At 36.2% G+C, this 16,547-nt stretch overlaps 1 protein-coding gene across 4 annotated transcripts in view; it reads left to right on the top strand.

The window, feature by feature from the left end:
- The first annotated feature begins 14,380 nt into the window (after positions 1 to 14,380).
- Positions 14,381 to 16,547, top strand: part of LOC131062793 (uncharacterized) — a 34,748-nt gene continuing 32,581 nt past the window's right edge. Inside the window, exons 1-3 of one of the 4 annotated variants that reach the window (XM_057996523.2) lie at positions 14,381 to 14,538; positions 14,771 to 15,089; positions 16,342 to 16,533. In XM_057996523.2, coding sequence (XP_057852506.2) covers positions 14,503 to 14,538; positions 14,771 to 15,089; positions 16,342 to 16,533 — 547 coding nt within the window. In that variant the 5' untranslated portion in view covers positions 14,381 to 14,502. Of the gene's footprint in view, positions 14,539 to 14,770; positions 15,090 to 15,136; positions 15,315 to 16,334; positions 16,534 to 16,547 lie in introns of those variants that run through there. The other 3 variants (XM_057996524.2, XM_057996526.2, XM_057996527.2) reach the window with 3 other exon arrangements.

Raw genomic sequence — 16,547 nt, 5'->3', positions numbered from 1 at the left:
GGCGAGCTTGATGATAGCCCGGCTAGGTATCAGTGACCAAGAGGAATCACTTGCAAGGTAGACCAGAGTCTAGGCTATTAGCCTCAGACCAAGGGAAAATGGGATCAAAGGGAGAGAAGATCCAAACATGAGGAGAAAATAACTTAGAAGAAGTTGTAGGTATAATTAATGGTGGAGTAAACCCTGCAAGGTGTCTGGTTAGATTCAGTGGAATAGTGAGTTGGTGGATTTACGAAAGTGAATTCACAAAGAGCAGAGTAACAAACCTCGGTAGTGAGGACCTAGAGTGGATTAGGGGAATAGAGAGGAGAATTCCTAGGTTAGGCTAGGAAAAAGGCCTTGGAGCGAGTCAGGCTAACTCAAGCAATCTAGGATCCTCCCTATCAGAGAGATAAGTGGATTGATTAATTAATAGACTGAATAGATGGATTAGTCAGAAAAAGTCGATTTGAGAGTTAAAAAGGGTGATTGATGAGTTGACTGAGTTAACTGATTTGATCAATTAGTTCTAATTTTAGCATTTGCTATAGGATTTTCAAATTTGGATTTCAATTTGGATTTTCGAATGCTAAAATGCACATGAAATTAATTGAAATCCAAATTTGATGAAATATGAATTTGGATGAAATGAAATTAATTGGAATTAAGTGAAATTCGAATTTGGGGGAAAATGAAATGAAATTAGATGGAATTATTTGGAATTAGAATTTGGGGATTGGAAGAATTAACTTAATTAATGAAATTATTTAATCATATGAAATTGAATTAATTAAATAATAAAGATTATTTAACTACGAAAAATGTCACAATTAATCAAATAATTGGTATTTAATTAATAATTAAGATATGGTTAATTGATTAAATGATAGAAATTCGATAATTAAAAATGTTAAATGTTCTGATAAGAAGAAATATTTAATTTAATCAAATAATTAAAGAATTACTTAATTAAATAGGCGAATATTTAGCGTAGAATCAATGAGACATTTTTAGGTGTCTACACCTTGTTTTCTGTGTTTAAATAGAAACACGCAAAATTATGTCCATATCACTAAGTTATTGATTTCTGCACATGTCTTTATCTGTGAATAACTTTGTTTCAGAACAACCTGTGCAATATTCAATTTTTAGAAAAATTAAAACATATGCTTATGAAATATTATAAGAGATTGTTAATAAATGTGTACTCTTGTGCACATTTAGTGCTCCCATAGAAGAGCCTTCCTCTCGATTTTAAAGATCTCATTTCAATATGTCGTCTCCATCAACTCCCTCTGAATCTTCACAATTGTCTGCAACAGACTCTTTGGTAAGTTGATACGTTCCGCCTTTTCGAAACCCCAACTTTGTGGTCATTACTTTCATAATATCCCTCATTCGTAATACATTTTTAATTGATTGCATGCCTTTCATTTGTACATGCTCTTTGTTTTCCAGCATATAGAAATATAGTTATGCATTCTTTAATTGATGCTTTTCTATACCATTTCCGCATTCAATGGTTCAAGATTCTTTAATTGCATGCATTCCAAAAAAACTCAATTGTATGTGAAGGGATGGTCATATATATTTCTTATTACCCCTTCACATTAAGTCCTTAGTGTTGATATTATCTTTTTGTCGGCACTTGCCCAAGAGTGTGCCCCCACCCCATGTGCAATTCGATCTATCAATGTTGGAGATGACCTTCCTTCAGCATTGCTCCAGGTTTTATCATTCTAGAGAATGCAGGGTGTCGAAGATGACACACACAGATATAAACTTGTGTTGTCTAATGGCACATACATGCAGCTGGCAATTCTGCCACCTAAGTATGCAGATCTGATAATTTCAAACACTCTAAAAATAGGTTCTATATTTCTATTGACAAGTTATACTTGTAGATATGTATGGAACACAAGGTAGGAAAGATACTATGTTTATAAAAATATCCTTCTTTGATATTGAATTCTTTGTTGCAATAAAATTCACAAACTTAAACAAAACTATTTTCATTTTACAGGACTATTATAATACTTAGTCTAGAGGTCAAACAAAGTAACTGTCAATTCTTTGGTAAACCTGCATACCTATTCTTACATACCTATTCAAAGAACAACAACCAGAATTATTAGGCCAAGAAACACCTTCATCCTCTAAACGTTCCCTTCAGTTTGGTAGTGCACTACCATCTCCACAAAGCACGACCTCTAATAACATAAGCCCTATCAAAAGTTTAAATCCCTACCAAAACAAATGGATAATCAATGGAAAATTCACCAACAAATGCCAAATATGTCCATATAGTACAACTACCAAGAATGGGCAAGTCTTCAGCTTTGACATTGTAGACACCGAGGGTTGTGAGGTTAAGGTCACATGCTTCGATCAAATAGATCAACTATATTGTGATCGTGTTGAGGTGGGTGCTCACTATGTCATTTCAAAGGGCTCTATGAAGGAGGCGACACAAAATACAATAAATTAAACAATCATCTAGAGATATTTTTATTTGATGCTTTAATATTGAAACATTGCACCCCTGATGTTGATTTTGCTCAGAGCCACTCCCCTTTCACCCCAATTAGTGAAGTGGTTCAATTGACTAAAAATACATTGGTTGACATCATCGGTGTTGTTGTCTCAATACAATTATATACGTATTTACATACATACGTATATCTATGTATAGATGTATGCATATGTATTTACATGTGCGTATATATACACACATATTCATCTATATAAAAATATGTAACTATAGATATATATTATGTCTATCTATGTGCTTTGATTTTCTTGCAATTCCGTTAATATAAAACACTGTAACTGTATCCTTGTTGTCATACATGATTGCATCCCTACCCTCTTCAATTATTATACTTCTAATACACTTTTCTTCTCTTACAATTACTACATATCCTTTCAACCTTCCACAAAACAAGGTGTCGTGGTCAAAGCCAAGAGGAAGGAAACACATAGAATTTACTATGCAAAGAATAGAGTGGATATCTCCAACAAACGACAAATGAAACGACGCGCGTAGCAAGCACCCGATACTTGTTGGCATTTGCATGAAGATTGCATTAATGATATGTTATGTTGTCATTGATGTCAATTAACCGGTAATGATATTGTTGTAATATTATTACTGAAACCGGTAAGAAGAATTTGTGGAGTGAACCAGTAACCAGTGTAAACCTTATCTATTGATGTAACTGGTAAACCCTACATGTTGTTTTTTGATAAACCCTAACCGATTAAGTTTGGTGAATTGGTTATATTGGTTTATGATCTGATGATGAGCGGTAATGATTATGACACGTATGATTATTGTATGAAGACAATTCCAAGAGATTTTGGTGAGTTGTAATGGTTTTTGTCTAGGGAATGAGTAAATGTATTGCGTCTAATGCAAAGCGCGTGATGAATACTAAGTTCGATGAAGCAGTGATCAAGGTTTTCTTGATTGATGTGCAGAGATTTCTATGTAATCCAACGGTCATACTTGAACTAATTTGTTTGTAATCTCTATGAGAATTAGGCTTTTGTTGTGTTACCGACCTGATTGATTTGTTTATAAGGTCGATGAAGTTGTTTAGTTTAATGATTTGGCAAAGAGTGAACACATATTAGTTGAGTGTGTGGTTGTCGAACCGGATGATGTATCTGCAGTTTGAGTAAAGGCAGATACGAGCATGAAATGGATCTGATCAAGCAAGTGTAGTGTTATTCAGATAGATCATCAAACTCCTGTTGTTTTCTAACAATTACAACATAATTGAAATCCCCTAACCGAGTAAGCTCTAACAAGCTTGGTGTTATTCAAATACTCTAACAAGGTGATCCATTAGCTTAGATTTTCAAATCCTCTACCGAGGTTACTCCTTACAGGGTATTGCTTCTAACAAGGCATTTGTAGTCAATCCCTTAACCGGGCCATTCCTAACAGGATCAGTTCTTAATAGGACTTTTTGTAATGCTTTAACAGGCTAGGCTCCTAACAAGATGAACTTCATAAGAGTTCAGATAGTTATCTTGTGAGTCTCATCTCACCGTGGTTTTTACCTATTTTGGTTTCCACATCAAAAATATTTGTGTCAAGTGGTGAATGTTTTTGTGGTTATGTTTTCATGGTTGATTTACTTAACTACTTAACTATTTTGATAAGTCATGATAACCAGAAGCATTGAGGAATGAAGAAATTATTTACCGTTAATTTGTTGTAACAGTCAACCGTTTTATCTTATGAGTTTTTTTCTTGATAGAGGTATTATTCTAAGTTTACTTTGAGAGATTGATTTTTGAGATTGGTGAAGTTTGTATCAGTTTTTCTAACTACTGATTCACCCCCACTCTCAGTAGTTGACCAAATACTTATTATTTCATCATACCATCAATTGGTATCAGAGCACTACAGGTCCTCTAAGGTCTTAGCCTAACAACTTGAGGTAAAGATCTTGCATATCATGATGGAGAAGGAAGGTCTGAAGTTTAATAGAGAGAACTATAGGATATGGAGTGACAGAATGAAAATTTATATCAAGAGTCTGGGAAGCCAGTATTGGGAACATGTTAATACTAAGTATGTTTCACCTACTGGGATGTTGACTGATGATTAGAAGAAAGAGCAACAAGAAAATCATCAAGCATTGGAGGCTATTATTAGTTCTTTGTCTGATGCAGAGTATGTATATGTTCATGGTCTTGAAACTGCATATGAGGTATGTAAAAAACTTGAAGCTATTTATAGCGGTGATGAACATGTTAAGATTGCTAAAGAAGAGAGTCTAAGAGGGAAGTTTGATGACATGCAGATGGCTGAAGGTGAGAATATCCAGCAGTATGGTCAAAGGATAAAAGAGATAGTCGGTGAAATTAAGAGTGCATGAGGTAAAGTGGAAGATTCCACAATGATCAGTAAGGTACTGAGAGCCCTGCTACCGGTCTACGCTATCCGAGTTGCAGCTATTCAGAAGTTGAAGTCCATTGAAAAAACTAAGGTAACTCTTGACTCCATCATTGGCAAGCTTACTGCTTTTGAATTAAATGGTTATGATGGTAGTGTATAGAAATCTGAGTCTGCATTTAGAGCTTATGTTTCTAACCCATCTATGAGGAAAAGTAGAGATGCCAGTCACAGTTATGAATTTAGATCCAGTAGAGAAGTTGATGATGAAGACAATTTAGTTGATATTGAAGCTTTGTTGGCCAAGCGGTTGCTTAGAGGTATAGGTAAATATACAGGTAAATTACATTTGAAATGTTTTGCATGCAACAAGATTGGACACATTGCTACTAACTGTCCTAATGGTGATAATGAGAACAAACAAGAGAAATTCAAGAAATACAAGGGTAAAGGCAAAAGAGATTGTCTTATTGTTGTTGATGGTGGTATGATTGATGAGGAATCTGATGGTGATGCTAATGAAGACATTGTGTTTGTAGCCATTAAAGAGGAGATGTCAGACCAGAAGGCATTAGTATCCAGGATGGATAACTCTGATGATTGGATCATTGATAGTGGTTGTTCACATCACATGACTAGTGATCAAAGAAAATTTCTTTCTCTGAAGGAATTTGATGGCGAAGTTGTAAGATTTGGTAATGACTCACCCTGCATGGTTAAAGGTAAGGAAACTATTTCTCTTAATGGAAAGAGTAGTGCAGATGGTGTCTACTGGGTTGAAGGTCTAAAGCACAATCTTTTAAGTGTGGCACAACTTAATGACAGAGGATACCCATTAGAGTTTAAAAATGATATGTGCAAAATCTATGGCAATAAAGGTGAACTGATTGCAACCGGGAAGCAAACTAAAGGTAACTTGTTTCACCTTAATCCTAAAGTCAACAATTGTTTAATTGCAAAGATAGATTATAGTTGGCTTTGGCATAAGAGATTTTGTGATATAAACTTTGATAACATTGTTAAAGTGAGTAAGTCCAAGACAGTGAGAGGTTTGCCTCAGTTAGACAAATCGGTTAATGACATATGCAAAGAATGTTAGTTGGGAAAGATGACATCCTCAACTTTCAAGAGCAAATATTTTTCAGCGGAACATTTGTTAGATTTGGTTCATACGGATCTTTGTGGACCAATAAGAACAAAAAGTATTCAAGATGATAGATATTTTATGATCTTCATTGATGATTGCTCAAGGATGATGTGGGTCACGTTCTTGAAGGATAAGACTGGAGCTTTTGGTTAGTTCAAGGCATTTAGGGCCTTAGCTGAGAAAGAGAGTGTTAAGAAGATAAAGTGTCTGAGGACGTATTAGAGTGGTGAGTTTACTTCTGAGGAATTCACTAGGTATTGTGAAGAAAATGGTATCAAACGACATCTTTTTGCACCTAGGATACCACAACATAATGGTATCGCAGAGAGAAACAACAGGTCAGTTGTTGAAGCTACTAGCACAATGCTGATACAAGGAGGTGTAGCGAAAATTTTCTGGAGAGAAGCTGTTAGTACAACTGTATACACTATGAACTAGATTTTGGTAAAGAGAGGTAAGGACAAGACTCCTTATGAATATTGGTATGGTAGATCACCTGATGTTAGTTATTTCATAATATTTGGAAGCAAATGTTTTATTAAGAGAGGTGATTATATTAGCAAATTTGAGGCTAAAAGTGATGGAGGTATATTTCTTGGCTATTCCACCAAGAGTGAGGCCTACAAGTGTTTTAACAACCAGACACAAAGAATTATTGAGAGTGTTGATGTTCGAGTGGATGAAAATCCTAAAGTCTCAAAGGAAACTAGTTCAGAGAAAAAGGATGAAGATCCTTGCATTATGTTTTTGGAACCAGAAACTATGAAATCTAAAACCGGCAAAGCAAATATTGATGTACCAGTTCAACCGGAACAGATAAATTCAGAAGAAGATGATGATAATGAAGAAGTTGAACCTGAAGATAATGATCATGTTATTGCAAGATATGTGAGATTGAATCACAATCCTGAAGAGATTATTGGGGATAAGGATGCTGAAGTACTAACCAGAAGAAGAATCAGAGAGAATTCTTGCATGATCTCCACTATTGAACCAAGAACTGCTAAGGAAGCATTTGGTGATGATCATTACATTAAAGCTATGGAGGAGGAATTAGATCAAATTGAGAAGAAAAACACATGGACCCTAGTACCCCGACCAGTAAATAAAAATGTGATAGGTACTAAGTGGGTATTTAGGAACAAGTTGAATGAAGATGGTGTTGTAGTTCGCAACAAAGCTAGGTTGGTTTGCAAAGGTTATGCACAAGAGGAAGGAGAAGACTATGGTGAGACTTTTGCACCAATGGCAAGACTGGAAGGTGTCAGAACTTTACTTGCATTTGCAACACACAACAAATTCAAGGTATACCAGATGGATGTTAAGTCTGCATTTTTGAATGGGATACTAGAAGAAGAAGTATACATTGAGCAGCCAGATGGTTATGCTCTGATTGATAAGAAAGACATAATATGCAGATTGCATAAAGCTTTATATGGATAAAAGCAGGCACCGAGAGCATGGTATGAAAGACTTCATAAACATCCGATGAAGAGAGGCTTTCTGAGAACCAGTGATGATAGTAACATTTATCTCAAATCTGAAGGAGATAAAATACTAGTCAACGAAGTATTTGTTGATGATATCATATTTGGAGGTAATGATGACTTGAGCAACAGTTTTGCAGATGAAATGAAAAATGAGTTTGAAATGTCTTTAGTGGGAGAAATAAATTTTTTCATACGCTTGTAAATACAACAAATGAAGAATGGTATTTTCAACACACAGTCTAAGTATGTGAAAGAGGTCTTGAAGACATTTGGCATGAGTGACTGTAAACCAGTTGGGACACTTATGGTTACAAGTTGTAAGTTTTCCAAGAAAGATGAGTCCAAATCTGTTGATGAGAAGGAATACAAGTCAATGATTGGGAAATTGCACTATGTTGTTCACAACAGACCGGACATAGCTCATGCAGTTGGCATAGTTGCTAGATTCCAGAAGAATCCTAAGGAAACACATCTGATAGCAAACAAATGGAATTTTTAGATATCTAAAAGGTACTATTGATTGTGGGTTATGGTATCCATATGGAGGAAATTTTGACTTGAAGGTGTACACAGATGCAGATTGGGTAGGAAATGTTGATGACCGGAAAAGCACAACCGGTGGAGTATTTTTTCTTGGAGAAAGAATTGTTTCATGGAGTATTAAGAAGCAAAGTTGTACTTCACAATCTATTGTTGAAGCTAAGTATGTTGCATCTCACATGAATTGCACACAGACTATATGGATGAGGCACATTTTGTAAGTTTTTAAGATGAAGATTTCAAAACCTATAAAGATTTTATGTGATAATACAAGTGCCATAAATATTTCCAAGAACCTTGTTTTGCATGCACGAACCAAGCGTATTGAATTGAAGTATCATTTATTGAGGGAAAAAGTACAGAGTAAAGATGTGATCTTGGAGCATGTTTCTACCAAGGAGCAGCTTGCAAATATTTTAACTAAATGAGTTTTTATCTTAACAGAGGTATTATTCTAAGTTTACTTTGAGAGATTGATTTTTGAGACTGGTGAAGTTTGTATCAGTTTTTCTATCTACTCATTCACCCCCCCTCTCAGTAGTTGACCAGATACTTATTCTTTCATCATACCATCAATACTAGCTTCCAAACATTATTGGGAATGCAAATCGATCAACCTCAGCCAAACAAGGTTCCCCAAACACCTCCCACTACTCCTGAACTCATCCTCCACACTCCCGTGTTTCAACACACATTGTCTAACTTCCGAAAAAAAATTGACAAGTTGGGACTCCCACAAACATGTTCTGTTTGTAAGGAAAGCTATGTGGGCATGATTATTAAACGTGCATAGCATGCTATTGTTTGCATGAGGTGTTCTACTAAGAGAGACATTCACCATTTCTCTTCATCAAACAATATGGACCCAGGCGAGCAACCTTTATTTTAAAGCGTCTTTCCCAAGTAGAAGAAATGCTCATAGCAAGGGTTGCTCTTGTTTTGCAAGTTACTCATGCAAGCCCGGAGACCAATATAAATATGCAGGTCACACAATTAACTTCCCACGAGACATTTCAGAAATTGTTATTTCCTTGCCACAAAAAATACAGGATTTAGAAATCCTTATTGTCCGTAGAACTAATTTGGGAGGGCTAAGTTATGACTGTTACGTTCATAGGTATCACGTCATGGATGCATTGAATTATAAAATTCAGCATGACCAATATTACAAAGATGTACTCATTGATATTGTTGCACTAGAGCTATTGCCTGAAATAAGTACTGATGTTTCAGATTTGTTACATAGAGTTCAGACACCTCAAGAACAACCTATACAAAACAATGACGATGCGGCCTCCACCGACCATTACAAAGATGTAATGTAAAACACTTCCTCATTTATTCAACAACTTCCATACTCAATTCTTGAACTTGATGCAATTAGGACAATACTACATCTGGATACTACCGAGAACAATGTGATCCCTTGACCACAAATCAGTTCCTCACCTATCAATGAATCAATACAAAATGTTTACTAATGGATTGGCTTTTCCACTTCAAGATAGAACAAAACACTCACATTTGCATGAATATGCTTTATACTTAATTAAATATCATGATCAAAGATTTGGTCAACATGTGCGATTCAGATATTACATCTACAATCTTATGATGAGGCACCGCTCCCAACAATCAGTTGTTGTTTTCATAAAGACAAATTTAGAAGATTCTCTTCTAGGCAATGTTCAAGCACTGAGGGAGCACTTGCAAAACACACCTTCAAATGAATTTCCTAACCACATCATGCGCTATGTTGCTTCCTTATGAGACACACACGCATTTTGGAGCAAATCTCATAGGGACCTCACCAAAATGATATAACAGTTGGGACCACCAACGCTTTTCTTCACGTTAAGCTCAGTTGATACAAAATGGCATGACCTGCATAAAATGTTCCCAAACAATCCTCCAAATATTTTACAACCCACTAGAAAAAAATGTATTGAGAATCTTGTCAATAACCCGCATATAACTGCTTTATACTTGCATCTAAGATTCTAGATATTTCATGATGAAGTAATTGTCAATCTGTTGCATGCAATCGACCATTGGTATAGGTATGAATGACAACACCGAGGGTTCACACACGTACATGGATTTCTATGGTTGCAAAATGCGCCTAATATGGACAACCTTGATTGGACAGATCATGAAACCGTTCAATCAGCTAAAACCTTCTTTGACCAATACATCACAACATGGAATCCACGTAGTGAAGTCGAGAGATCAAATAAGCAAATATACCTATTGTTTCAGATCCATGCCTATCAAACACATATGTCATTTTAAGATCTGATCCTTCCACAGAGTATGCTGAATTAGTCAATGTTGTTCAACGTCATACAAAGTGTTCAGAGTTTACTTGCTTGAAAAAGAACACAACTCTCAAATGTCGTTACAAAGCACCTTGGGCTTAACAACAAAATTTAACATTAACAATAGACCATAATAATAGCCCATGCTATCAACCAACAAGGAATGACAGTCATCTCAATGTTCACAACCCAACCATGCTAGCCATATGGAGGGCAAATATTGATTGCCAGCCTGTCTGCTAAAAAAAGGCAGTGCTCCAATATATTTCTAAATACACATCGAAAAATGAATGCAAATCAGAGAGCTATATTGACATGTTCAAACGAATTGTTGCATCAACAAATACAAAAGATACAATTCTCTTAGCATATTAGAGATTTATGATGGGCATTATTGTTGATATGGACATTAGTGCTCAGGAAACTTGCCATATGCTGCTCAAACTCTCCTTGATCTCCTGCACACGTTAATTTGTCACCCTCAATGTTGGCAAAAAAATCTTCCAATGTATAACAAACTATGATGAACCTTCTCAGCCTTCCATTTCTTTCATTTCCGCCTACATGAAAAGATCGACCGAGTTATCTAACGTTACTTTGCTTCATTCAACCCAACAATATACATACAACCAACATCACAAAAAAGAAAACTAAAAGCCATTGTAAATGTCTTCCCCCAGTTCAAATCCTTACCTGCAGAAGATGACAGTACATTTGAATCTTTTTGTTGGAGTGAGTTGCTTTTGTACAAGCCTTTCCGCAACATTATTCTACACATAGGAACATCAACTGATGAAGTTATACTGAATTAGAAACAACTTCATAGAACTCATTACGTCCGATGGCATGTTAATTGTGTCCAAGAAATTTTCACATCTGAAAATGATGAAGACCCACACTTAGAAGATATTCCAAAATCTACTAATGAAGAACTTTACGAGTGGGAGTTCCTCTCACAAATGGATGTTTCAAACAACTTTGATGTGACTACCCTTCAAAGGCTTGGCAGACGTGATTATGACCTCCACTTTAATTGGAGTGCATCCCTACCTAATGAATTCCTTCATAGCATAGCTCCTCAATTCATTTCAACCGAAAAAAGTCAATCGATCGCCACCCTTGGCAACATTCACTCAAGTCACCCCAATACTTTTGAACTTGCAACAAATCAACAACTTGCACTTGATATTATAACCTCTCATGCTACACAAAATTTGAATGCCTCACCATTACGGTTGATCATCTAAGGCACAACAGGTACTGGGAAATCGTTTCTTATTGACCGCATATGAAATAAGCTAAATATTAGTTTAAATCCAAAAGTATACCCATTGCTTGTGCTTGCACCAACAGGTGTGTTCACATATAACATTCAAGCAACATCAATCCATGCTGCCCTCCACATACCTATTCAAGAATACCATCCTTTAACAAGGAATTCCTTATTAATGTTTCAAGAGCAATGCAAGCATTTACGATACATTTTGATTGATGAAATGAGTTTCCTTGGCCCACAATTACTCATCAAAGTCGATAACAGATTGCGAGAGGCATTTCCCACTAGACAACATGAACCATTCGCAGGCCTCTCAGTTGTGCTGGTCGACGACCTCGACCAGTTGCCCCCAGTTATGGATAAACCATTGTATGCATCCCACTCAACAACGCTCGCTTTATGGCACTCCTTCACTGATATTGTCACCTTAGATGTTTCTTTCCGCCAATAAGGGCTCTCCCCATCACAGATGCAATTTCGCAAAATTTTGCTAAATGCATGCAACACAACACCAGTGCAATCAGACTAGGAGACTTTTCAAATGCGCTCAACACATGGCCTCACTCTCGACCACATCAAGCATTTTGACAAAAAAAAACATTTGTTTGCAACCAATGCAACTTCAAACTCACACAATATTAAAATGTTAAAGCAATTGCACTCACCCATTGCACGTGCACCAACAATCATAGCAACACACATAGACAAACAAAGTCACCAAGATGAGTTACTCTCGTTTGAAATTCTTCTTTCTATAGACCAACAAGTCATGCTCATTGCAAATTTATGGATTGAAGTTGGTCTTGTCAATGGTTCTTTGGGACAAATCAAAATGATTGTCTACGATGTAGGTTCTAGAATCTAAACCATCATATTTACCAAAATATGTTGTTGTCCTCTTCCAACATTACACTGGACCACCATGGGATGCTGGCAGTCCAAAATATGTTCCCATTCCACCAATTACTAGAGGAAACCGCACACAAATCCCATTAACGATGGCTTGGGGTATTACTATCCACAAATCATAGGGACTCACACTAGACTTTGCAACAATTGACATTGGGAAAATAGAAAAACAGGGTCTCACATTTACAACACTATCTCGAGTAAAATCAATTGAAGATCTCCAAGTTCACCCAACCTTCACTTATGAGAGGTGCTCCAAATTGCAAGGTGGTCCATCAACCATTTCCAGAAAGAACGAAGAATCTCGCTTGCTTAAGCTTTCTAAGATCACAAAGACAAAACTCTTGCAAAAAAGTCCAACATAGGTACTGCAAGCACAACGTCCATACCCTTTAGCATATTGTATATCTTATTTCATGCATTTCCACATGTCATCAACAAATGTAAAAGGTTCCATCGCCGCAAGAAAGTTTTCCAACTACGCTTATCTTTCGTTCTCCACTGCTTCTACAATTTTACATACTTGTCTTTCTCATTGTTGTTCACATTCAAACAATACAGGTTTGCACAACACCTCCACTCACACTTCACACAGTTCTACTTGCTTGTTGTTACCCTCTTTCTATTGTTTACTTCCTACAATTACAATATCTCATGTCTCGCTATCTCTCTTGTTCTCATCCTTGCAGGCTATCAAAAAAGATCGTTTTAAACCACACATGATACAAGGCTATCTCAATCTGTTTGACCTTCCACTTTAGTAATGCTAACTTTTGCTTGCACTTCTCATCTTCTTTTCAGATTTAACAACCACAACAAACTTTCATCAGACATATCGTCCACATCACTTTCAACAACTCGGAGTGCCTTCCTTTCCTATTCCTTTCTATCTCCAACTTTTTCCACTTGCAATTATTTAATGCACCTACAATGTTCTAATACAATTTTAATGCTGACAGGTACACAACGATGAGTTTGATACAATCTACAACACTGTCCAACAACAAAATGCATGATCAACACAACTTCAATACAATACAATACAACATTGAGATTACAAGGCTTTCTCCACTTCTACATCAAAATGCCTTTCTCAGAGCAACAACTCCTCAATGCTTTCATTCAACTTTGGGACCAACATATTAGATAACTTGGATTATGTACTTCACAAATAAATACCTTAAATGGCTATATAACATGCTGACAAATCTAGCATGGGGGTTGGAAGGTGGAAAATTTTGATTTTCTGGGACCAACACATCAAATTGGTTGGGTTTTATACAGTCTAAAATAGTCTGCTTTTATAATTCTGTATAGCAAAAAATATTGTCATACAAGCTACCATTCTAATAACACCTTTGTATTGCTCTGTGGTACTGTACATCATGCTGCCTTCTGCGGCATGGAGGTTGGTGGGTGGTTAAATTCAAATTTTAGGATCAACTAAAAAACATTGGTTGGGTTATATACAATTTGACATTTTCATATAATAAAGTTTTCACTTCTTTTTTTCTCCAAAAATATCTCCTTTCACAATGTATAATTATTTTAAAGACCTACTCTTAACATGTTATGTTCACTTGACTTTATTCAAATCACAACCAACTAATATTCACCTATGGACGTCGTGTTGCAACACTCCCCCCAACTACTAGTTATTATAAAATCCCTCGTATAGGGAGAAGAAATATCACACTATTTAGTGAAGAAAAAGCTCCACATATTTTGTTTTGAAAAAATGTGTGGCTTTTGACGGGAAACATCAATAAAAAATTTCGTGATTTGAAGTGAAATATCTGAATATATAAATACGCTGGATAAAACCTATGGAAACATAAAACCCAAGGATAAAACTTTGGGGACACAACATAAATCCAACGCTTCCAGTAGTAAAGGAGAGAAAAATTGCGAAGACAGCAGCTACCCGATCACAAATGGCCTCCTCTATCTCTATCTGCAATGTTTACCAGGTATTTTCGCGTCACTCATTTTCAGTAACTTTTTTTTAAGTTTTTCATTCAATCATCAGAACCAAATCTCAGAGATTTATGTCGCTGTGATATTTCTCTGTCAAACGCATGAAGCCCGAGACCATCATATTTAAAATTTGAAGTTGTTACAATATAATTTCATACTAAGCAATCAAATGCATGAAATCTAATCATTGCATTTGTTTTCTTGTCACTTAAAACAATACTGCAGATTAAGCCCACAAATGCCCAAAAACTGAGAACGGTGCCGAGGATTTTGGGTTATTCGCATTGTAATTATATGGGAAAAGCACTGGTATTTAATCCGTTGCACACAAGAAGCATTAGCTGTGTAGGGATAGGTCACATGAGGGTGAAAGTTCAAGCTATCAGTGATGGAGCAGGTAGCAGCATCAGAGGAGCAGGGAGCAGGCAGTATTCTTCTTCTTATAAAGCGGAGATTGCCAAGGCTGCCCCTGGAAGTGGAAATCCTGGTGGGCAGCTCATTGTATTGGTTGCAGGTGCTGGGGTGGTCTTGGCTGTTGCTTTTGGTACGTTTCTTAAATACCAGTTTTAATACCGGCATCAGTTTGAGGCAGGAGATACCTTTTCCATTCAGTAATTGATAAAATGGTTCTTAATTGCCCAAGGTTTTTGTTTGTGATTATTGAGTTGTTTAGGAATTGTAGCTCTGACATTTGTTACCTTTTTTGTCAAATTTTTTCTGGATATGACGCTTCGAGTGAGCTAGTTTTGTTTCCATGAGTACAAGTGAGGTAGGTCACTCGAACTTAAGACCTAAAACATCTAGGCAGAAATATATAAGAGCATTGGAACATATGTCCTCCTATGGAAATCTTTGTTCTAAAATGTTGCTGCATGTTTTTATTTCTTATTGTTGTTTTTTCTGGCATTGCACCTTTGAGGATGTTGCTTTGTGTTTTTTTTGTTTTTGTAGAAATCTTCTTCATTTTGCTGGCTTATTAAGGCTTTAAGTCTGGAGTATAATCTGCCTTAAAGAGGTACACACTTGATGCCCCGAAGGGATTTACACTACCACTTTCCCTCAAGCAGACGAAACTATGGCCCTTCTTTTGGTCATTGTGGCCATTTGCTGCTACGCTAGCAATCTAGTGTTTAGAACTGTTTTCTGTCGTTGCTTTCTGTTTTTGTTCGATTTTAACTTTATAACAACTCTTGGCATTTTGATTGTTATTCAATTCATGGCACTTTCTCTAGTTCTGATGGGTATTTGTAGCCACTTTGGATATCATTGTTTAAATAAATAAAATTGATTTAAATTTCAATGTATAATGCTTTCACATAATCAGTGTCTGTCTTTGTTTGGTCTATGTTTTTGGCTTTAATGTTTAACTTTAAAGTTGTAAGGATGGATCATGATGATAAAACCTACAGTGTCAACAAAGTAAACACAAAACAGATAATGTAGATGATATCTAGTCTTTTTACTTGTAAACTTGTAATCTGTCAAAAGAGAGAAATAAAATGGACTCATGCTAATGTCCACAAAGATCAAGGCAGGTCAGGGTGTTTGAAAAGAATAACAACTTACAAGAAGCTAATAATGAGCGCTAAAAGGAACTCCACCAGAGATCAAAAGTAGGTCAAAAGAATAATAACTTACAAGTATTAAAAAGATCTTTAAAAAATAAAACTAGGCATTCATGCATTTGTGTTCTCGTAACGCTTACCACTAATGAAGAATTCAGCTTTGATATGAATGGTCATAGAGATTCAATAGCTGTTGACTGCATTTCTAATTTATCTTTTTTCAGCTGACAGCTTTGTTTAAGGTTGCGGGGAAGATGTTTAAAGTTGCAATATCCAATGTGCCCTCTGTTGGCATGCCTTCCGGTGGTGTTAAAGATCCTTTATCTGCTGGAGTCGAAGTTGCTAAACTTGAGAGGTTATCCAGGGCCCGTCTCAATGATATGGCAAGAGGGCTTCGTACATTGAGAATTGCTAATATGGCAGGTAAGTGGGGTTCT

The sequence above is a fragment of the Cryptomeria japonica genome, chromosome 9 (genome assembly GCF_030272615.1).
Source record: "Cryptomeria japonica chromosome 9, Sugi_1.0, whole genome shotgun sequence".
Classification (NCBI taxonomy): domain Eukaryota; kingdom Viridiplantae; phylum Streptophyta; class Pinopsida; order Cupressales; family Cupressaceae; genus Cryptomeria; species Cryptomeria japonica.
Note: the sequence above shows the minus strand (reverse complement) of the source record. Positions and strands in the feature narration are given on the sequence as shown.